Source organism: Neltuma alba, unplaced genomic scaffold, assembly GCF_004799145.2.
Source record: "Neltuma alba isolate B1F8T4 unplaced genomic scaffold, ASM479914v2 tig00011365_pilon, whole genome shotgun sequence".
NCBI lineage: Eukaryota > Viridiplantae > Streptophyta > Magnoliopsida > Fabales > Fabaceae > Neltuma > Neltuma alba.
Genome location: NW_021636062.1, coordinates 1 through 24673, shown reverse-complemented (window position 1 = coordinate 24673; position 24673 = coordinate 1). Strand labels below are relative to the sequence as shown.

At 34.8% G+C, this 24673-nt stretch overlaps 2 protein-coding genes and 1 pseudogene across 2 annotated transcripts; 1 reads left to right on the top strand and 2 right to left on the bottom strand.

Annotated features, from left to right (window-relative positions):
• Nucleotides 1-714: 714 nt before the first annotated feature.
• Nucleotides 715-3732, bottom strand: LOC114712474 (heat shock cognate protein 80). The gene is made up of 3 exons (XM_028897020.1): nt 3532-3732; nt 2831-2972; nt 715-2726 (listed from the first exon to the last, which is right to left on the bottom strand). Exons 1-3 carry the CDS (start codon nt 3652-3654, stop codon nt 892-894), a joined length of 2100 nt encoding a protein of 699 aa, XP_028752853.1. The 5' UTR covers nt 3655-3732; the 3' UTR covers nt 715-891.
• A 4350-nt stretch (nt 3733-8082) lies between these two features.
• Nucleotides 8083-11714, top strand: LOC114712473 (protein transport protein SFT2-like). The gene is made up of 4 exons (XM_028897019.1): nt 8083-8395; nt 10240-10507; nt 10693-10797; nt 11558-11714. The coding sequence occupies exons 1-4, from the start codon at nt 8196-8198 to the stop codon at nt 11666-11668; spliced, it is 684 nt and encodes a 227-aa protein (XP_028752852.1). The 5' UTR covers nt 8083-8195; the 3' UTR covers nt 11669-11714.
• Nucleotides 11715-14386: 2672 nt separating this feature from the next.
• On the bottom strand, nt 14387-23913 carry LOC114712471 (kinesin-like protein KIN-14F; annotated as a pseudogene).
• Nucleotides 23914-24673: the final 760 nt, after the last annotated feature.

The window sequence follows — 24673 nt, the reverse complement described above, 5'->3', positions numbered from 1 at the left end:
CTTGTGGATTTTATTCGTTGACTTATGTTGTTGACTTGCTGTTACGATCACACGATGATGTTTTAAGATTGAGATTAATTGATTTTAAAGGAACTAATTATATGCTTTTCTGACTCCGTCCACTCATAAATAGGAGACTGTAATTAACTAATTACCCACGAGAATTTTTGGCCTCCAGCAAACTCGTCTCAAAAGCAACTGGATATTGAGACAAACTCATGCTCCTTACTTACGCCCACTTGAGGAATTGTAAGGAAGAAACGCGGGGGGAGGGGGGGGGGGGAGGTTTTACTGAGTTGAATTTTTCAAAAACAGAGAAATCAACAGCTTTTAATTAACGTTTCCTCCCCCTATATATTCGCATATTCTATTTTATCAAACTCGTTAAAATTTTCCATTCCCTGCCAAAGGCAAATTTCAAACTCATTGTTAGCCCAGGAAGGATGAGGATTCCCTGCTAATTGCCAATGAGCCCCACTAATCTCACCATCTAATGGTCACCCGCAAAAGCAACCCCCGGGGGCGGGGCATCTTAATTCTTAAACCAACAAAGGCCACCTCATAAAGCTCATCCAAAGGCCACATAAACCATTGGAAGTAACACAACCAGAAGACACATCTTCCCATATCACCCTCAGCTCATGGCATGCAATTAGCAGTTCAGGCCCATATACACCAGACAGACACACAACGACACACACAGAAAGAGAGAAGCAAAAGAGAAAATAAGCAATTAGCCGAGCAAAATGCAGGCGCAATACTTCTACCATTGCAAAACAAAACAGAAAACATTCCAGAAGAGAACAAAAATTGAAAAAGATAGGGATAGAATTGTCTGGATCGCTACAAACGCTAATGGCATAGAACTTGTAAACGTAATTAAAAAGTAATTTAATCAACTTCCTCCATCTTGCTTCCCTCAGCATCAGCATCGGCTTCCTCCAATGGGGGCATGTCAGCATCACCATCACCTGCATCCTCGTCAATGCTCAGACCAAGTTTCAACATCCTGTGAATCCTGTTTCCGAATGTGTTGGGATCGTCAAGGCTGAAACCAGAGGTGAGGAGGGCAGTCTCAAAGAGCAACAGGACAAGGTCCTTCACGGACTTGTCATTCCTGTCAGCATCAGCACGCTTCCTCAGCTCGTCCATGATGGGATTCTCAGGGTTGATCTCCATTGTCTTCTTGCTTGACATGTAACCAGCCATGCTGTTATCTCTCAAGGCCTGTGCCTTCATGATTCTTTCCATGTTGGCTGTCCATCCATATTCACCAGTTACCAGACAGCAGGGTGAATCGACAACACGGTCAGACACCACAACCTTTTCAACCTTGTCTCCCAAGACATCCTTCATCACCTTGCAGAGACCATCGAATTTGTTCTTGAGTTCTTCCTTCTTCTTCTTCTCGTCCTCGCTCTCATCTAGCTTAAGACCCTCCTTTGTTGCTGAGACGAGTTTCTTGCCCTCGAATTCTTTGAGCTGTCCAACAGCATATTCATCAATGGCGTCAACCATGAACAGCACCTCATAACCCTTCTTCTTCAGTTTCTCCAAGAAGGGGGAGTTCTCAACTGCTTTCTTGCTTTCACCAGTGATGTAGTAAATATCGTTCTGCCCTTCCTTCATCCTGGTAACATAGTCCTTGAGGCTAGTCATCTCGTCACCACTCTTGGTGGAGTGATACCTCAACAATTCAGCAATCTTGCCCTTGTTTTGAGAATCCTCGTGGATACCAAGCTTGAGATTCTTAGAGAAGGCCTCGTAGAACTTGTTGTAGTCCTCCTTGTTCTCGGCTATTTCAAAGAAAAGTTCAATGCACTTCTTAACCAAGTTCTTGCGGATGACCTTCAGGATCTTGTTTTGCTGCAACATTTCTCTAGAAATGTTGAGAGGAAGATCCTCAGAATCCACGATACCCTTAACGAAGCCAAGATACTCAGGGATCAACTCCTCACAGTTGTCCATGATAAACACACGGCGAACATATAGCTTGATGTTGTTGGGTTTCTTTCTGGTGTCAAAGAGATCAAATGGAGCCCTCTTCGGTACAAAGAGGATAGCCTTAAATTCCAGCTGACCCTCAACAGAGAAGTGCTTGACAGCCAAATGGTCTTCCCAATCATTGGTAAGACTCTTGTAGAAAGCAGCATATTCTTCCTTTGTGATCTCTTCAGGCTTCCTCATCCAAATAGGCTTCTGCTTGTTCACCAAGGACCACTCATGTGACACCTCCTTAATCTTCTTCTTTTTCTTCTCCTCTTTTTCCTTCTCCTCGTCTACTTCCTCCACCTTACCTTCCTCTTCCTTCTTCTCTTCCTCGTCCTCATCATCAGAAATCTCCTTCTCAGTTGTCTTCTCAACCCAGAGAGAAATCGGGTAGCTGATAAACTCAGAATGCTTCTTAATCAAGTCCTTTAGGCGTCGTTCCTCAAGGTACTCAAGCTGATCTTCCTTAAGGAATAAAGTTATCTTAGTTCCCCTGCCAAGACTCTCACCAGATGTGTCCCTGGTAACAGTGAATGACCCACCAGCTTGGGATTCCCAAACGTACTGCTCGTCGTCATTGTGCTTAGAGGTAACAATGACCTTCTCAGCAACAAGATAGGCAGAGTAGAAACCAACACCGAACTGACCAATCATGCTCACATCCGCACCAGCAGCCAGAGCTTCCATGAATTCTTTGGTTCCAGACCTTGCAATGGTACCGAGGTTGTTCACCAAATCTGGAATATCAATTCACAACCATTGGTCAGAGACACCAATATGACATATCAGCCAAAATATATGCATAATGCTAAAATAGTTCAATAATTTTTTACGATCTTACCTGCTTTGGTCATCCCAACACCACTATCAATAATGGACAATGTGTTGTTTGTCTTGTCAGGGATGATATGGATGAACAGCTCCGGCTGAGCAGCAAGCTTGCTCTTGTCTGTCAAGCTTTCGAATCGGATCTTGTCCAAAGCCTGCAATAAGCGAGACGCAGAAAGGATACTCAGAAAACATTCACTATGAAAAAAGAAAATATGTCCAAGCATGCAAAAGTAAAAACACATTATCATTCCTCCATTGCATAACTTCAAGTAGTCTCAATTCACCCACTCACCCACAAGGGAAAGAAACTTAACAACAATGCTACGACATTACATTCTAGGACATAAAAAGCATACGTCTTAAAGACTCTCGGCATAAAAAATGAAATTACAGGGCGAAAGAAAGAACAATACCTTATAAGTTTTACAGGGGCAAAGTGAATAAAGAAGACAACAAGAGATGTTAACGATTTACTTCATTTAAGTTTTCAATCAATAATTAAGTACGATACCGATGCGGCACGTACAATAATTCGACACACAAAGCAACAAATACAATCCTCACAGTGACTCAATCAACAAGTAGCTCAGTTAGAGATAAAACTAATCTAAGTACAACCCAAAATATCAAAGTAAATATAGATCACGCAGAGGGATCAAATCTAAATTCTTAAAGACAATGAAAACACAAGACATAAATGAGGAAACGTACATCAGAGGCATTGCTAATGAGCTCACGAAGGAAAATCTCCTTGTTGCTGTAGAAGGTGTTAATGATAAGACTGAGAAGCTGGTTGATCTCAGCCTGGAAAGCGAACGTCTCAGTCTCCGCCATTAGCGATCTGTCTAGGAGGAAGAAGAAGAAGAACGAGGGTTTCGGTGGGAGATCAAAGTAGCAGAGCGTATGAGAGAGAAATGAAACTGAGCCGCGGAGTAAAACGAGAAGAAGCGTTATATAGGAGAAACTTGCTAGGGTTTAGATATTCTAGATCCTTCGACGCGAAATATAAAACAGGCAAGCTAAGTATTAAGAGGTTCGGGGCCCACATTGCCCTCTTCGGTCCCATCGACGGCTTCGCGAACATTCGATTGAAGGCGTAATGTTTATTTTCGACCGTTGGATTGTGATTCCCTCATTTCTCGGACTTTTCCTCTCAACATCGTCGAACGCGTTGTTGAACAGTATTTTCTTTTCTATCTCCTCTTCCCAGTATTTTCTTACTAATTTCGCAGGAGGAGTTCTCGTAGGAGTTAAACATATTTAATTCTTTTTTTTTTGTCAGCAAAATTTTAATCCCCTTCCCGGTTTATGCTTATTATTTTTTAAAAATCATTTACAAGAAATTATAGTTAGTATAATTTTTATTTTTTAAGTTTACTTTATTTAATTTTGGTTTCCCAAATTTTAAATCGTAAAGGAAACCAAAATTTTTTTATCTAATTTACTACCCGAGGGATCAAAACTTATTATTTGAAACTTGAGAGACCAAAACTAAAATAAAAGAACACTCGAGGTACCAATGATTATACTAAATCCTAAAAAAAGTAAAAAAAATTATGTTATATTTATTATAATTAAATGATTTATTTATTTTTTAAATTTATCCAAATTAATTAATCAATTAGTTTTACCCTCTATTTGGATGGGGAAAAAAGTTGAGAGGAAAGAAAATGAGAGGAGAAAAAATGGAGAGAAGAGAAAATTAAAAAGAAAATATTATCACCTTTTATGTTTGGATGAACAAGAGAAAACAAAAAGAAAAGAAAATGAGTAAATATATGAATAATTAAAATACTATTTCTATTATATCAAAATATATCTTGATTAAAATCAAATTAAATATCATAATGAAAAACCATATTTACACTAACATAATCATATAATTTAAAATCAAATTATTTGATAAAGATATATTATTATATTATTATATTTTAATATCAAATAATTTTGTAAAAAAAAAAAAAATAACATTTTGTGCAATGTAATGCTAGAAAAACCAAAACAACAATTATACTTATTTTTCCTTTCAGATCATTTTAGAAGGATTTTTGCAATTTTAGTTATTTTATTTTTTGATCAAGCAAACACAGAAAAAAGACTTGATAATAATAAATAAAGTGAAAAAATGAAAACATAGAATTATTTTGCTGAAAAAACATATATAAGAGTAGAGAGGAAAAATATGTTTTCTTTTCATTTTCTCTCCATATATGGAAAGAAAAATTGAGAAGAAAATAAAATGTGGGACCCATCTCATTTTTTTCAAACTTTTCTTTCCTCTCACTTTTCTTTCTTCATCCAAATAAGGGAAAAATCACTTCTCCTCCTATTTCCTTCCTAATTTTCCTTCCTCTGTCATTTTCTCTTCATCCAAACATAGCATTAATATTATTCCTCAAGTCCTTAACATAAGACATATTTAACTAATTTGATTAGATTAAAAAATTAGGTAAATTAGTAATTATGAAAAATATGATATGTTTTTTTTAAAACACCATAATAATCTTTCTTTGTATCCTTCCTCCCTCACTTACTTGATTCTGGTTAAGAAAATATCCAGAAGGATAATTTTAAAAAGAATTAATAAATATACAAAATAATTCTTATATTTACGACCAAAATTAATACAATAATTAGATCCTATATTAAGGATCAGGAGAAGTAGGTATGGAAGCAACAATAATTAAAGAATTGGATCAAACTAGACAGTCCAAAGTTAAACTTTCGTTCGAATTTGTCAAGGCATATACTACATAATCTCCTTGAATATTTATATATCATTAAATTATATATCAATTTATAACTAGACAAATTAGTTTTAAAAAAGGATAAATATAAATATTTTAAACTAACTTATTGAGGTTTTGTAATTTCTAAAATTAATCAATTAAGGGAGTGTTTGGGTTGAAACAAAGTCATTATTTTAAAAGTATTTTTACTATCTAAGAAGTAAATATGTTGAGAAGCTTATTTTGATTTACCAAAAAATACTTTAAGTTACCCAAACACTCTCTAGATGAATTGACAACTAGGGTCTAAACCAATTTAGATTGAGTAGAGCGGCAGCCCTTTCATGCGGCAAAATCTTTCACTTAGGTTGTTGCATTTTCAGGTTCAATATCAAGATCTATAATCAAGCTGTTACAATTCTCTTACTAGTTTTGCCAAACATGCAGTAACATGCTATCACCTCTAATCATAATTATAAGACCTGATTGACTAATTTGATGAGATTAAGGAAAGAAATTAAGTTAGTTATTTGTAATAAATAGATATTGTCTTTCCTAAAATATCCTTACTAATCAATTATATTGACTAGAACTATAATTATTAGAAGGACTATCTTGAAAAAAAATACATAAATATGATAGACAAAATGGATTGGGGTCTTAATTTAGGACCAAAATAAAAATCAAATAAGGTCTTATATTAAAAACCGGAGGTAATATAATATATCTTCCCATCAACTTATCAAGATATGCCAAACATTTTTCTTTCGCGTGTTAATTGTTATTTATTGAGACAATGAAATCATCTATTTATGGCCAAAAAGATGACCAGAAAAACTAAAAGCAGCGTTTGTATATGCAATTCAATCACTTCCTTTTTATTACAAATATGAAAAGCCTTCAATTTATTATTCCATCCATTGCTTTTTATAAGAGATAATTTTAGAATATGATTTTTTTTATAAAAGACATTTAGAAGTTATCTTAAATTTTATTTGTCGATTTTTCATTTTGCATACATTTAATTATTCATATTACTTGTCATTGTATTTAATTTCTATATATTCTCTCTCTACCACATATTCTCTCCTCCACATAAATGAGAGTATTTTTAGCCTAAAAAGTTATATTTTTTTTATATATTTATTGTCTTTAATTTTAAACAATATTTTGAGCAACATAATATGATTAATTCTTTCTTATAAAAAATAATGGAATGAGTAATAATATAAAGTAATTACTCTCTGCTCATATGTAAAACATTTTTTCAAAGCTACCAATAAAATTTAGTATAGTAAGCTAAGTGACTAACCCTTGACAATGTGATAAACCAAGTTTGAATTTTTGTTTGAAAAGATGCCTATATCTAATGTGTGACTGTGCTTCATATAGAATTGATTATAATGGGAAGATTACTGCATCCAAATTCTTTTCTCCTAAAAGAAGCTTTTAAAAGCTTGGTTTAAATAGCAAACATTATAATGTATGATGAGTATTATTTATTTGAAACAAAATCAAGAACCTCAATTATTTTTAACCAACTTAATCCATACAAAACTCGATAATGGTAAATGCTAGAGAAAAAAGGTTCTCAAATCTTAATGTTAGGGTAAAAAAGTCCAAGCATTAATGGTTTACACACACTAAAATGCTCCAAGTATTGATGTTTTTGTTAATTCGTAAGAGATTCATGATTCTAACAAGTAAAATTAGTCAACATAGACTATAATAAATGCAACAAGATTAAGAGTTGTTTCAGAGAATCTCTAAACAGGGGAACATTGCGTTTTATTCTTTGCTAAAAATCATGAAATTATCTTTGATTGGAAAATCATCAAGTTATCTATTCTTACTTCTCCCTCCTCTTATTTTCAAAGGGGAATGTTGGAAATATTTGTTTAATACTATTTATATGAAAAAATTCTTTGTTTAAAGCATCTATTAAATTTTTTTACGCCATTATTAAAAAAGAGAATGGTAATATATAAAAAACAGAAAACATTAATAACAGTTGCTCCTAGTTTTTAATGCAAGATGAGTTAGAAGAATAGACTAAATAAGGACATTTTTTAGAATAAATTCATACCTATAACATGTTTATAAATTTCAACTAATTTTAACTATATTTTCTAAGTTTAATAAATTAGTTCTTTGCTTTTTTTAAATAAACAGGAGTATGAGGAGGATTCAATTATTTATTTTGTATTATTTTAGTAGTCCTTCCAAAAATAAATTCTCTTGGCTTCAGTGAATAAATTATGTTATACAAAATTTAAATTTTATAAAAACATGTTAAAATTTTTGAAGTCCGGGGAGATAAATTACAGAACCCTTGAATCCAAGCTATTCTTTGAATTTTAACTAAATTTTTGGGGAAATGGTTGTAATTTGGCTAAATTTCAATTCTCCCTACCTACAGCATATTATCATTTGCAATTGCAGATTCGCACGCCTGTTCACTGAGTTAATCTGAAGCCTTTACTATCGATAGACTTGAAAGAGCAGTCACAGACTCGCAAAACACATGCTCATCATTATTTCTTTAAATCAAACAAAACGAAGTTGCATTCTTGATTTACTATTATATTGTTCTTGATCTGCTATTCTGAATCGAGGTTTGGGTGCCGACAAAGCAAGAATTGAAAGATGCAGAAAATGGCGCAGGGATGGTTCTCGCAAGCAACTGACGGCGATAATGGCCAGAAACCGTCGTCTTCTTTGCTGGCCGATTGGAATTCGTACGCAGCATCCCAATCTACGGAGGAGAACTCTGATTCCGCTTTTGGTTTTGACATCGAATCTGCCGTTAGGTCTGCCAACGACACAGTGACGGGTACCTTCAGCGTGTAAGCTATCCTCGCTACTCCTTATACGTATCTCTTTAGTTTCGGTTCGGTCTGGTTATGATTTCGTGGTGGTTCTTATGCCTTCTGGAGTTGGCCGCTTGATGGGTTCTTGAATTTCACTGATCTGGCCTTTGGATAAAATGCGTAGTTGGCAGATTTTTTTTTTTGTTTGCCCGTATGATCTGGTTATTTGTAAGTGGTACAGGCCATAAAGAATTCATAGAATCATAGTGGTCAGTGATAATTTATGCAATTGATCGGATTTGAAATAATTATTAGAGCTTGTTTAGTTTTGCTTATCCTTACGATGGATGTTCTTAGTACACACTCACATTTGCTGAGAACAACAATTTTTCCTTGACTCTATTGGTTCTATTGATTGGTAGTACAATGGGGGTATTAGAAAAAGGAGAACGACATCTAAAGTTTTTGTGATAGAAAGATATCCATTAAGATACAAGTTAAATTTTGATGTATGTGTTGTAAGTAGTGGCAGAGGCTGAATTGGCCTCAGTTTTTCAAACTCTTATACTACCTCTTGGTACAGTGAATTGAGCTCTAGGACCTTTATTTGAATCTTGCTTGCTCAAGTCCCCAGCCACTTGAGCTGACCTTTGATGACCAATCTTTACACTCTGTTATCAAGATACTTTATTTTTGCTGTGAAAATAGTCCATGTGTCTTTTGATCCTTCATCATTCCCTTTGTTCTGTTCTACATTTATTGGCCTAGGAGTAGCTTGGTCTCACTGGTTGGATCAGTTAGACCTGCTTAATCTCCTTAGTTATTATGTAGTAAAATCAATATGAAAGCTACATGGCAGTCTTATGGTCAAATATTCTGTATTTTCAACTTTTATTGAATTCTTTATTTGCGGTCAATATATGAGTTTTTCTTGTGGACGTGTTTATCTTATGATAGGAAACCCTTTTCACAAGCTGTTTGGCATATGAAGCTGATTTATATTAATCAATTGTGATTGGAACAAGAATGTGCCTAAGTACTAAAATCTTGACACTTGATGCATTGAAGTATGAATTTGTTAGAAACAAAGTGACATGCATATTAGGTTCATGAAATAAAGAGATATGTGCATAAAAGCCGTTCAATATGCTTTCTGTGACTGTGAGTTATGTAGCTGATTTATAGTTATTCCAACGTGTATCAATTTGTGACACGAATGACCGTATGCTTAAGTGGAAAAATGTTGACATGTTGATGATTGGTGTTGTCAGAAACTAAGTGATGTTAGGTTCTGAAATTAGAGAAGGGTCTCTCTTATATAAATAGTAATCATAAGAGCTTTGGATGGGGCCCTATTTCTTTTTCTAATTATTTAAGTTGATCATTATGTCATCGCTGCAATACGTGAGTATCCCTTGAGATGTGTTGCTGTCAGAACGCTGGCCAGGGTGTTGATTAAGCCAATCATTTACATTGAACTATGCTCTTTTTATTTCTTTATCTCTCTGCGCTCCTATCACGACATTTCTCATAGCATAATTTGTTGTTGATGAATTTCAGACTACATATTAGCTTTGTTATAAACTGTAATAGTGCGAATACATTAGCATGATGGATTTAAGTTTCCATACCAATTGTAGATGAAAATACTGGCTGTTGTTGTCAGCCTGATCTGAATGTGACAGAGATCTCAATTGTGTTTTTCAAACTAGTTTTAATGTTATAGATTGCAGCAAGAAACTCTAATCAGAGAATTCATTTCCTTAATAGTTCTGAATGAACATGTTGGGTGGAAGCTGCCTTTAATAGTCATAATTAATTTTTTGTTATGAAACAATTGTTTTCAAGTAGTTATGTATTTGTCTTATATGACTGTGTAGGGTTTCTAAGGGTGTGAGAGATATACCTGGCAATTTCCAGTCTGCCACTAGTAATGTTCCTTCTGGGAAAGCCCTCCTATATTTTGGTTTGCTTCTAGCGACTGGGGTCTTCTTTCTTTTCATTGCATTTACCTTGTTCCTTCCTGTGATGGTGGTTGTGCCTCAAAAGTTTGCCATATGCTTTACTCTTGGGTGTGGATTTATCATCGGATCATTCTTTGTTCTCAAAGGTCCAAAGAATCAGCTTGCCCACATGGCATCAAAGGAGGTACCTTGTTTAAATTTTATTTCTTACTGTATAAGTATTGCATATTGATGATATAGCTCTTGACCAGTTATGACATGGGTGCTTCATTGTGTTGTTTGGTCTTGTAAAGGAAGTCTCATTGATTTGATTTTTATCCTGTGGATGCTTTATTTTTTACACGATCTCTCATATCGCCTACATTTCAGAGGCTCCCCTTCACATTGGGTTTTATAGGCAGTATGATTGGTACCATATATGTGTCAATGGTGCTTCACAGCTACATTCTCTCCGTGTTATTCTCTGTCATACAGGTATGTTTCATGTATTCTTAATGTGCTTATTCTTTGTTTCTTTGTTTTTTTTTTGACCTTGCCTTGAGTTTCTTAGATGCACTTTTGAGTTGGGAACTAATTTTCCATGACACGGGGCATTTGGTATTCGTGTCCAACACCTCTCTGCAATACTTTTAAGATTGGATATGTTGGACTGCAAGAATTAATTGGGCATTTGTTTGATGCTTTCTAATGGTGTTTCAATCATACTAGGCATATTTTAGATGTGAAAAATTTGTTTCGGACGTATGTACTTATGTAGGTTTTTGTTGGTCTTTCTTGTGTCCTTAATTATATTATAGATTTAGCCGTGGTGCCTATGTCCCTTTTTCTGTCTGTTTCAACATCCATAGTTCTGGTTACATTTACTGTTAATTTAAAATGTGCAAAGCTTTTGAACCCACCTCCTGGAACTAATTTAATTGGTAAGGTGGGATTAGGTGCATGTAGGGCCTATTGTTCAAACCTCCTGATGTAGGGGGGGGGGAGCCTTTTAGTATAGTTTTATGTTTATCAATGTTACCATTGCTTTTATCTAGTAGAGTGAATAATATGAATTTATGAATGTTCTTTCTGCCTACTTGGTAATGAGAAATATATTACGGGTATGACATTGACAGTCTCATAATGTGGTTTGGGTCAGCGGGGAGTGAAAATCCTTATAAGTAGATGCAGATTTATGCATTTATTTATATATTATTTTCTCTAAAACCATCCAATCTCATTTTGAAATTGATAGGTTCTGGCACTTGGGTACTATGCAATATCTTATTTTCCTGGTGGATCTGCTGGCATGAAATTTTTGACATCTGCTCTCACATCTTCAATAATGAAATGTTTTGGGAGGTGACATATTTTAGCTGATGAGAGGTGAGGTCTGCTCTTTAGTTGATGAGATGTGGTTAGTTGAAGTGTAAATTTGTCTCTCAAGATATGTCATGTTCCTTGAAACTTTGAACTGATATGAGAATATAGCTGATTTGACGCATCATCTAATGTTTCCAAGAGATTTCAGTGTTTGTTGTAGCATCTTGAAGGGATTTATTTTTCGAATACAAGCCTCAAGCTTTCAGTTGCAAAGAATATTGCCTGATCAATGGGCTGACCAAGTGTTCTGCATTACTCTTCATGCCAACTCAAAAGATTTATCCTTCTAATGAGATATTATTTGACGCTCTTTCTTTGATTTCTTGTTTGGTGTTGGCATTTTCTCCTGTTGGTAACGGAAACAAACCATATTGCGGGCGAGACGAAGGGGGATTTATATAAGTTCGATCATTTTGATTTTAGATTGAATTTATCTATAGATCTTGTATATATATAATTGCACTATTTATATCCTAGCTAACTTCAAACTCCGGAAAAAACAGGGGTTTGGTTCAAATTAAAGCAAGAAAATCAGTTTTGTAAAGGGGAGGATTTCTTAAATTGAGTTTTAGTTGGTCTGGGCTGTCTCGTGTGAGTCTGTATATTTATCGAGGGTTTTAATTGGGGATTCATCCGATTGTAAGGGTATTGGGCAAATCAAGTTAATAACATGGTTTGAAAAATAGGAGGAAATATTATTATTAGTCACATGGATTCTTCAATTATTATGAATTACTATTTTCGATTTTTAATATAAGAGTTAGTTAACTAATTTGAGTAAATTAAGAAAATTAGTTAAGGTAGTTATTTGTAATAAATAAGTATTGTCTTTCTTAAAATATCTTTGCTAATCAAGTGTATTAGCTAAAACTATCATTTTTATGAAACTTTTTAATATGTGCAACTATTATAAAAACTGTCTTAAAAAAATTAGATAAATATAAGAGACAAAATAAATTGGGGTCTTATATTTAAGATCAAATTGAATGTTAAATTAGTTTTTATATTAAGATGCAAATGTAGTATAAGTAAAGGAAAACTGCGTAGTGTTAGTTTGATCAAGGGACTTCATATGTCCTGTAAATAAGGATGTAGACCAAACTTCATAGGTAAAAGAGCCACTTCTACTTGAGATCAATAATACGAGTTAGTTGAAAGTCCTAAAAATCAATTAGGACCGTTGGATATCTGGAATTTTTTTGCATGCAAATTTGTTCTTGAAGTTTAAAATTGTAAAAATATTACCTCATACTGTTAAAAAACTAGCATTAATCGTTAACATTTTTAACAGTATGTGATACTATTACTACAGTTTTAAAGTGTTGAGCAAATTTATATCTAAAAATACTTTTGAATGTCTAGCGTTTTCAAGTGAAAATTTTTGGGATCAAATTTATGTCTTAACGTTTCGAGCAAATTTACATCTAAAAAAACTTTCAAATGTCAAGCATTTCTTAGTGAAAATTTTTAGGACAAATTTATGTATTAATCTAAGTGAGAATGGAATGGAATATTGGTCATCATACGTTTGTTCGATATAATATTAAGAATATGTGAAACATTTATTTATTTTTCAATATTAGCTGAGTGCCATGTATGGTGCCGGTGGTGTTGGTGAAGGAGGATAAAGTGTTGAGGAGAGTAAGAGGGTGTGGACAAGAGGGTTGAGGTTGTGTTAACAGGGGAAGACTGAAGAATTACCCCAATAAAATGGTCCTAATATTTGACTTGATTAGATAAATTTTAACATGCATACAATGAATTTGAAGTTTTTAAAATTTTTGCTATTTTGTATGATTTAGTTAATTTATCTTGATTTGGGTGGAATGATATGTGATGTGTAAGGATAAATTCCCCCATGATAGGTCAAAATTATTAGTTTAGAAGTAAGCTAAGAGTAGGAAGTGAAACCAAATTGGGCTTTTAAATGATTTTATCTTCTCAGAAAAATTATGATTCTCTCAAAAAGCACATCTGAGTTCCTTCTTAGTTTAGGTGGAACCAAATCATGATTTTAAAAGTAATCTTATAATGTACCAGGTGAGTATATGAGAAGTGTTTTATTTTGACTTACAAAAAATAACCTTTTTAAGTACTTTTACTTGATGCCAAACACCCATCCTAATCTATCAAAAAGCCTTTTCTTTTCTTTTCTTTTCTTTTCTTTTTTTTTTGCCAGAAGTCTTTTTTCAAGGTTGCTTAGGACCTTTGAATTAATTCAATTTAATATATTTGAACCCACATGTTAATGCCAGAAGATATAATGTAAATTCGTCTTGTCCAATATTGATATTACTTAGGAGGAGTCACTCAAGCACTGTGTTCTTGGCTTAGGTTGGGCTCAAACCTCAGCCTAAAATTTTTGTAAATTTTTTTTAAATCATGTAATAATCAATCGTATCTTAAAAGTGAACACCTTGCAAGTCCTAAATCATTTCTAAATTTCAAAACAATTAATATGCTTCCTTTCAAAATATACTTAATGCATTTGTATTATCAAAGGCAATGCGAGTATTTAAATCACCACCACCGTAAAATTTTCTCGTGTTTTGAATGGTCATCAGTGAAAATTGCAAATAACGTAGTCATAGAATGTTTCAAGAAGCTTATAAATTTTTAAATATAAAATATTTCAATTCAATTACAAAGAAGCATGCCCAGGCATGAAAAGACGCACAAACTCGCCTCAAAGATCTCAAAAACCTCTATAAATTATGTGAGCTCAAACTCCCACCATAATTAGCAGCTACTGTACAAAAACTATAAAGTATAGATATCAACCCCCCCGGGGGGGGGGGGTTTAATTATCCCATTTTTAACCTGAAATTCTCATGATAAAAGGAATTTTCCGCGTGGGGTTGATCTGCTTCTCCTGAGTTCAGGCATGGGTGTATTGCTTCCTTCCCTGAGATTTCTGCTTGAGCCATTTACAAGTTTGTTTTCAACCCTGCTAGCCAATAAGGGTTCCCCTGCTTGCATTGTTCTTCTGCATATAATAAAATATTCCCGACTTATAATAAAATGCATGCGATGAATTCGTCAATTTTAGGAACCAAAAGAAAAAAATTCACTAATTTAAGAAAACTCAAGTGCTTGAGCTTATTAAGTCAAGAGAAAAATTGTTAGTTGAAATATGGCAGGCATACCTGGGTTCAAGGTTCTGAGAGTTTCTCGGGAAATTCTGACGTATCTTTCTAAGGTTTAAAGCACCATGAACTGGCGACTCGATTAGGCCAAAATCATTTTCCGGCTCAGAGTAATCACTCTTTCTAGCTGCCTCCAATGTCTTCTCATCAGCAATGTCCATTTCAGGGATCAATGCGGGGATGAAATCAGACTTCTGAATCCTAAAAGGGAGTTGCTGATGCTGCTGATGTTGATGCTTGACCTTGGCCTTCCCCTCAGCCTTGCTCTTTCTTATACCACCTTGTCTTACTGCAGTAAGTGCTTGTTTAAATTGTTCCTCTTCTTGTTCATGATGAACTTTCCTGGAGGTGACCTTCTGGAGGTTGAATAGAGCTTCAGAAATATTTTCCTGCTTCGTCGTCTCGTGTGAACTTCCATTAATCCTCGAGTTATTGTCAGTGCATGGGGCCATAGGCATGGGGGAAAGAGATTTGTTCACTGGTACTCGGGCTGGAAATGGATGTTTTACTATTGGCTGGTTATCTACCATGTCAATTTTTACCTTGCTTTTAATGACTGAACCTCTGTCAGTGGATATTGATCTCCTGATAGGAGGAGACGGTGATCTTCCTTTAGCTGAGTTTGCTATCTTTTCTTCAGGCAGATGAGGCATTCTTGGGGTGGATTCTTTGTCCATGAATGATGAGGGAAATCTTGACCTTCTTTGCTTTCCCGAGGAACAACTTCTAGCCTGAAAATGAAGTTTCAGATTGAAGCATGAGAGCAAATGCAGAGGAGGATTCATTGAAGCGCAGTTTACAAATATGGTATAAGTGTTATAATATGGCATTTAAGTACCTCATATATTTTATCATCAGTCGGTCGCTGGGAGGTTTCCGACTTCATGCTGGCATTGACTCCTAATTTGGGAAGGCGAAATGGGGAAACTGCCCTTTGTTTCTGAGATTCTACAGTGTTTCGAGCATGCCCAGCTCTCCATTGCTCCAGTTCAGCCTCCTTCCTCTCCAATGCCAACTTGAGGTTTGATACCTAATTAAAAAATGGAAAAACCATTCATCAATGTCTTGCATGCATTGAATCTTAAACTGCATCACAAGTGACCAGGAAATCAACCTCCTCTTTCAGCTCTTTAATTTCACCGGTTTCCTTATGAGACTGTGCAGCACCAAGTTCAATGGATGCCACCCTCTCAGCAAACTTGAGCGTGCTAATTGTCTCCCCAAGAGCATTTTGTTCAGGATTTATATGAACAAACATCAAAGTTTTGGCATGCCCACCTTTTGAAATGAAGTTTGATAAAAACAACAAAAATAGAGCAAAGATTAAGATAATTATATGGAAATTCATGATACAAGTTATAACCCAAAAAAAAGAAAAGCAACTATATTTTCAATTTAAACCACAAAGCATTCAGTGGCCAGATTTATCCCCCAAAAATATGCAAATTTGACTTTTGAAAATGAAATGGAAATCACTCCAATTCTAAATGCTGTTATCACCGATTGTCAAGAGCAATTCGCACTGAAGGGAAATAAAGAGGATGAGGGATGGGATCTTCCATGAGAAGCTTATGTCTATTACCTAAAGAATCTTGTAATACTTGTGTGAGCTTGCTATTTCTGTAAGGAATATGTGGACTTTTTTGTGCCAAAGCAGATATAACATCTCCCAGTGCAGATAGAGATCTATTTATATGTTGCGCTTCCTTCAGTCTTTCTCCCGCAGCCTCAGATTTGTCCACCCTTTCACTTCCAGCCAAATCAACAAGATGGAGACAACCTTTAAGAATGGAATTAGAAACTAGCTCTCTTCCTCGAACATGAATTGTCAAAATACTGCAATAGGGTAGCCAGATTATCTTAGTATATAGCTACAAAACAAATGGAGAGGCCAACTAAGCCCATGAAGAGGAAATTTTACCTATGAGAACGGCTGCTTCGCTCGTTTAGAGCAGTAGCACCCACTGCCCGGTTCTTCTGACCAATCCTCATTAAATCAAGAACATCTTGAGTACAATTAACTGGAACTAAACAAGCATCAGGCACATTAAGGCCATTCAATTGGGAGTTGTTTCGTATATCTAATGTAAACCTCGTTGTTAAGGAACTGAAACACAAACAAGTGCTTCAACCAACCCCTTAACCCAGAAGCAAGGAAATATGATAACGTAATATAAAAAAGCAAGTATGGTTAAAAGGATATCTTCTATTAGAGCCATCACTGACTAATAAATCTCTCACTTGTTCATTGTATATTTCAATCATCTGTACTCCAACATCATATTTTATGGCATTCAACCTTTCCTTTGATATCTGGAATAAGTCACACAGAGCCCTGTAGTTTACCCCCCATGTCTCTTCGGTCGTTAAATCTGGGCCACTCTGTAAAAGCATAAATTCACATCAATACCACAGACATGCATGTACAATAAAGGACGAGATAATAACGCGTCTCCAACTAGAACTAAATTTTAACTCCGTAAAATTTAATGATACAATTCTCTTGGTGTAGGTTCCAAGTTCGATAAAATGGATAGCTATTACCCTTAAGGTTGATGAAGAGCATAATATTTAATTTAATTAACAATTGTTAATAGGTTGTAAAGTTTCAGATGAATGTTCATCTGTGAGTGTTTGATATTGTTTCCAACGGGTACCCTTCTCCGGAGGAAATGGCTCCGAACCAAGATGCTAGTTACAGAGTACTTTGCACCACAAAAACATTTATTATTGAAAAAAAAAAAAAAAATCACATTCAGGTTCCTTCATCTCGTGCTATAACTAACAAGTACTTAAGACTAACAGGCTTCACACGATACCAAATAAATTAAATCCATAAGGTAACATAATGAGGAAGTTCTAATACGTCCAAAACTACTATGCATGTGCAATGTGAACTTACCATTGTGTATGTCTTCCCAGAGCCAGTTTGTCCATATGCAAAGATGCACACATTATAGCCATCTAAAACAGACCTGACCAATGGTTGCGCGTCAGCGTATATTTGTTCTGCACATGATAATAAAATCATCATCATTACTTACTTTGAATATGAACTAAAAAGATATTAACTCTAAACGACATATTAGCATTATATATATATATATATGTATATTTCTAAACCAATCACAATCGTTTAATCATACTGCACGTTAAAACGATGCAGCAATTGAAGTATTCAAATTATTTTTTCTCTCTCAATGACAAAGAAAAATAAAAGAGTGAAAAGATAATTAAATCATTACACAGAGCGGTCTATGAGCTACGTACACATACCGATAACAAACAAAGCCCAAGTTAATACTATAGCATTTGCAATTAACCAATGACATGTGAAAAAATTATACCTTGTGTGACATTTGTTGCAAAGACCTTATTGAATTGAAACACTCTCCTTGCATCTTTACCCTGCTTAAGGGGATTAACGATCATGATATTTCCACCTTCTCCTATATAATCTACAGTTGACTTTACATTTGATTGTCCTGGTAAGAAGGGTCTTACTCTGCAATAGACCCTAATAGTTCCTATAGAAAAACAAAGTTATCAATATCCACCATAACATTAAATTTGCCGACAAGGAATATTTTAAATTCATGTGCACCTTTCAGGTCTTGTACTTGGTTGTAGAGTTGGCGGTTCTCCTCCAAGACTTTGTGGTAGGAAGAGGCTGCCACTTCTAGGCTCTTTATATGATGCTCTAAGTAGGACAACAAAATTAATTCAGTCTTGTGGGAAGAACAATCAAATTGAAGGATGTGACGAATGTGGAAGATATTTCTCATGAAAACCATTTCTTAGATTCTCACCAAGCCTGCCCAATTCTTGCTCCCACTCTGATTGAATTTGTTTGACCTCCATCTTTGTCTCTTGGAAAAAGTATTTCATGCCCTGAAGCATGAGAAAGACCCCTTATAGCGTGGGTGTTGGTGTAAATATGACCAAAGCATACTCTATTTGTTAATTCCATACCTCAAGTTGATTCTGTTGATTATTAATTATCTCAACATGGTTGGAAGAATAATTGCTCTCATTCCGAGTGCGGTCAACTTTTCCTCCACAAATGCAGAATTTTGAAAAATCCTTGGACGCCAAACTACTTCTTTGGTTAAGATATAATGAGATTGCTTCTATGAACTCTGTTTTTGATAGGCAACCAATATCACCTTTCAATATTTTCTTCAAGAAAAGACCAAGCTGCAATATTGCAATATAAGAAAGGAATGAGTGATTAAATCCTATTGCGTTGAGAAACAATCATAAATGTAGTACCAACAAAATTATTCGAACTTTAAATCACCTGATTGCGTTGAGAAACAAGCAATGCTGAGAAATCTTTGACTACCTTACCGAGCAATACATCAATTACCTAAAAATTGTACGCCTATTATCAGCGACATTGAATAAAGCAAGTAGAAGAAATGCAAAAGTTCATTTTTGAAAAGTAAAAAGGCAATTAAATCCTCATAAAAATTTCATTTGTCATCCTCAATAAAATATTCATGGCTTTTATAATTCAACGAAATGGTTTGTTACATACATATGATATCAGTATAAATGTATAGCTTTTAGTGGTCAATCCAATATCTTCAAAATCCTTATTTGCTAATTGCAAGAGTCATAGAAAGTATGAAGTATTAGATTAGAATATAAGCTATAACAGTAAAATACACTGGAAAGGCTCTTACCGACCATTGAATTCATAGGCAGATCTTCAATCCCGTCCATCTCTCTAAGGTAAGCTTGAAGGAGTCTGAGTCCAAAGTGATCAAATAGGAACGCCAACGCATTGAAAGTTCTGGTTTCTTCCAATCGAGATCTCACTCGATAGATGGAGAAATTCTAGCAGCTGTTCATATTGTGATGACTCAGACTCATCCAGGGATTCATCAGTACCTTCACTGCCAGTTATGGAGGAAGAAGACTCTTTTGGAAGTGAGACAATCCTCACTGTTCCTCCATACCTCCATTCTCCAACTCCACCCGCTAGCTTCCATTCATAATATCCTTTCAAACATAGAATACAATCCACAACTTTATTCATTGAACCACCCTGCATTTCCAAGTTTATAAACAAACAAGATTAGAAGTAAAACGACACAATACTTAACATTTAGAAAATTAAAATTAGTACAAAGTTAACCTTTTCTAAATCTGATGCTTCAAACGTCAATAGCTTCATATCCTTGACAGCCTCAAGAAAATTTCTCATATTCTCAAAATACTGAATGGCAGACTGAGCGGCTCCTTCTGCAGATTGAACAGCAAGAGTAGCATAGTCGACCACCTTTTGCAAATCCATTACCCAGAATGAAAATGAAAAGGACAAACATCGTCAAGAGTGCACAAAATTGTTGTGATGTAATAACATAGAACGAGGCAGAAGCCCAAATAAAAGGGGAGAAAACGCACCTTGAGAACAGCCCCGGGATTGACTTTGTTGAGGACGTTGCAGAGAATGAGACCATTGCGAAGTGCAAGGCAGAACTGTTCTTCGGAGGGCTCTTTGGAAAGTGACGCCGACGCGACGTGGTCCATCTCGCGCAGCCATTCTGCTGCTTTATACCTCCTTGAAGCTTACCACGTACAATCACAAGCATACCCAGTTTAAGACCACTTCTCATCAACAAAGAAGAAAAGGTTTGCCCGTTTTCTTAACATGATTTTGGCCATTCTCAATGAAATATTCATGGTTGTTATGAATTTATAATTCAACGAAATGGTTTGTTACATATATATGATATCAGTATGTATGCATCTATGTAATCAATGCAACGTCTTCCAAATGCTTTTTTGCTCGAATTGATGGCTACCACTAAAACGTGAATTGAATTGAAGTTTAGTTTCACAATTCACGCAGCTTTCATGAAATTAAAACCTGTTGTTTCAGAAAATATATGAAACTAATGTTAGTTCCTGACATTCTAAGTAATAGCTGCTCCTTAAACTAGGAAGCAATTTGTTATAAATTTTAGTTTTAAATAATGTTTTCGTTGAGTTGTTCCCGCCGTCCGTTCTTTTTAAGTTAAAACTCTTCTTTTTTTGTGGCAAAATTAGATATACTGTCTGATTTAAAATGGGATATAATAATTTGATTGCTATTCTACCCTTGTCACTGTTAAATTTCAGCAGTAAACCTTTGCTAAGAGGGCCAAAAATAAAGAAATTTTCACCACGTCCTGTTTCCTGTGGGGCCCGTAAAGTATTTTCCCAACAAATGTCGGACAAAATAGGAGTTTGATTGAAAGTTAGTTTGAACATAAAGGTAGTAAGATGAAGGGCCCTGAAAATGACTTGAATGGTGGAATGAGAGCTACTATTTTTCCTCATTTTCCGTCCTGCATCTCGTCCTGAAACCAACAAATATCCAAAACCTCCTCTATCCCAAACCTCTCAGTTAATTAATTAAACAAGGTATCTAATTAATAGATGGGTGGGTCGGACAATTAACACTATAACCCGCCCCTACTGACAACTCATTCTGTTGATCAAATGGAACAAAGCAAACGAACAAAGAAATCCTTACAAAGAATAGAATTCAGTTCTCGATGTTATCAAATAAGAATAAATTATAACAAAATTATCACCAAAAATTCAAGGGGCTGCTTCGTGCAAATAATTATATTTCCTAAAAATTTAATTTTTGAGAAGGTTTATGTATTTATTTAATATTTTATTTCATGAAATATTTATTTAAATAAATATGCCAAGTTTTAATGTTAACAAGATAAATATTATATTATAGTTTTAGGTATAAAGGGTTTAGTTGCAAGGATTTTACTCAAGAAGTCACGTCCCAAATTATTTTCTAAATACTCAAACTTCTTTTTTAAATCAAACAAAAACAGATCACCTAATCCTCAGAAAATTTTCCTTCCCATCAAAATCCTCCCTTGCCAAGCCACACGTAAATGACCTCAACATTTTTATATGCCCAGATATGCATCTTAAACACGCATAATAGAAACTTCATGTAAAGAAAGGCCCCGAGTGGTCCGAATCACATCATGTGCATGACTTTTCGTGTTCCTAACTAATTATTCTAATTGAGTGGAAATTATCATTTTTTCCCTCTTTGGACCAGAAAGTGGAAAGGATCATTACTGTTACGTCTTTTCCTTTTAATCATTTTAACTCTAATCACAAAAGGTTAAAAAGAACAAAAAGTTATATAATTAAAGTTAAAGGAGATTAACTATAATTAAAGATTCCAATGGTAGAGCTAAGAATTCTTTCGGCGAAAATAATCAAAATTTTTGGACCCATTCCTTAAAGCGGTTTTTGCCACCACATGCCCCGCTTCTTGCGCTTCATCATTATGTGCTTCATTATCGTTTGGAACCCTTCTTCAAATTCTTTTTCTTTTCTCTATACCTCTTACCTTTTACTATTTTTTCTGTTTTATGTGTTTTTTTTTTTTTTTTGGCTCTTGGGAGATTTATTCCCCCATCGAACTGTTTGTTTTCGTAAGTAACGCTAAATTATTACTTTTTGATTCTTTAATCCCTGCTTTTTGTTGTTGGCCAAAAAAAAAAATCTCTGCTTTTTGTTAAGCAAAGCAAGTTATCTGTCTTCTAATGATTTGGTTGACCAAAGCAGACAATAAAACCAAAAAGTAAGAAATAAACAACTTATAAAAAATAGGGACAAAAATTTATCGGCCCTCGAGCAGAACCGCCGGTTAAAGTGCCCCGACCATTTGATTTTGCTTTTTAAAGTTTATTTGGAATAATTTTACAGGCATATCCCATCTTTTTCTTAAACAAAACAAGGAGGAAAAAGAGAAAGAAAAAGATATCTCAGGTTTAAAGAACATTATAAGAAAATGTATATAATCTCGCAAAAACTGGAGCACCGGATAAAGTGGGAACTTAGCTGAAAATTAATTCGAGTTATTTTCATGATTTTATCTGACAATTATATGACATAATTTTTTAGTCAAAAAATAAAACTACTAAACGTCTAAAACCATAAAGTGAAACCAAAACCGCTTTACCTAAAATTAAACCAGCACAGGTTCAGATATCCTCAATAGGTATAATTTTTATTTTTAACATGAAAAAAAAACTAAAAACCAAACTGTGTGCATTTAACATTTAACACCTGTGCTTAATTTATTTTCAGATGAAGCAGTAGGTGATGGGTTGTTAATGTAACTCTGCTTCAGGGCAATAAAAATAAGTAAAAACAGAGTGTATCAGATCAGCATCAGTCTTATTATTATTATTATTATTACGTACCTGCTTCCTCTGCTTTCCTCTGAGCTAATTCGTGATCGTTGATGCTTTCCTCATTGACGACGAATGAAGCCTCATTATTGTTAGAGTTAGCGACCAATCCTTTCAATCCTCTCTTTGAAGGCGACGTGAAGAATGAGTTGCCGTTGCTCTCTTGCGGCATCCTACTTCTTTAGCTTTCCCAGAAAACAAACAAAAATCGATTTCTCTCTGCAACCAGAATTCCACAAAGATTCACCAAATTAACAGAAAGAGACTAAAATCGTGAAGGAATTCTGTAAATAAAACGGTGATTATGATCCAGATTTCAGAATACAGACGAAACAGAGAGAAAAAACTCATTGAGTTTTTCTGAAAGACGAGACAACTAGTTGCTGAGGAAATGCTTAAATTTTGTGGCCCGAGATTGAAATCACAAGAAAACTAAAAATCTTTCAAGAAAAAGAAGAAAATGATTAACATAATACTGGATGATTTTAACGAAACATGCAGGAAGTAAAATCCAAGAGAGGAAAAAGTGTTGTGATTTTGATGATCTTAGAGGAGACAAAAATTCGTAAAGAAACACAGATTGTTGAAAGGAAAAGGAAGCATAATTTACATGAACTGGAATCTGTTTCATGCAGCATTCAGGAACAAACAAGAGAGATCGAAGACCATGCGCAGTGAGGTGAGAATGAGAGAAGGATTACCTGAATCTGAAGATCAAAGGAATTTAAAAAGCGTGATGGATCGGAGCTGAAGCAGAAGCAAGCTTCTCGTGTGGATATGTGAATGATCAGCTTTCAAAAATGCGGGGACTTCTTTAATGCGGAGAGAGTTGAGAGAGTGAGCGAGAGTGGGAGAGGAATATGAAATGAAAGGGCCTACGTTAGATTTCAAATGCTGGTTGGTAGGTTTTCAGGACCCAAAAGGAACATAAGGGACGGAACCGTCAAGGGGCACTGACGGCGTCGAGACTGTCGTTAGCCACGTGGCAGTGACATGTGGGGTTTGGGGTGGGCCCTTGGTTCGTTGGACTGAACGGCAGGATCCGGCCAGAATGATGGCGCCCTACTCGTGCTTTTCAAAATCTTTGCACTTCGTTTAAAAATGAAATAAGGTGCTTAAATATTTACATATTTCAGAAATATTTCTAAAAAGTATTTAGTATTTAAACATTTTTTATTTTTATATATTATTAAAGTTTTATTTCATATTATTTTTGTTATGAATTGTTATCTACTCTTATGTTTGATTGTTAAAAATACCAATCACACTGTATAATTTAACTGTCAAACTTGATGATTGATATAATCATCATATTTTTTTGTACGAAAATAAAAATATGCGGCATATAAGAGCAAAAAAAATTAGGTGTTAGATGCTCTTCTATGAATACTTCTGTAATATTTAAACATTTTCTAAATAAATAAAACATTTGAACAACCGTATGGAATACGGCCCCTCCAGGACCCTTGTTTGCTGGTATCTGCGTGAAAGACCAGCTTGGTATTCCACGCTTAGGCCCTCAAATTTAAACTCATAGAGATTATTATAATAAACTTTAAGATTAAGAAGTTATTGATATATGATCCAAAATCAAGAGTTTTGCATAATCCAACT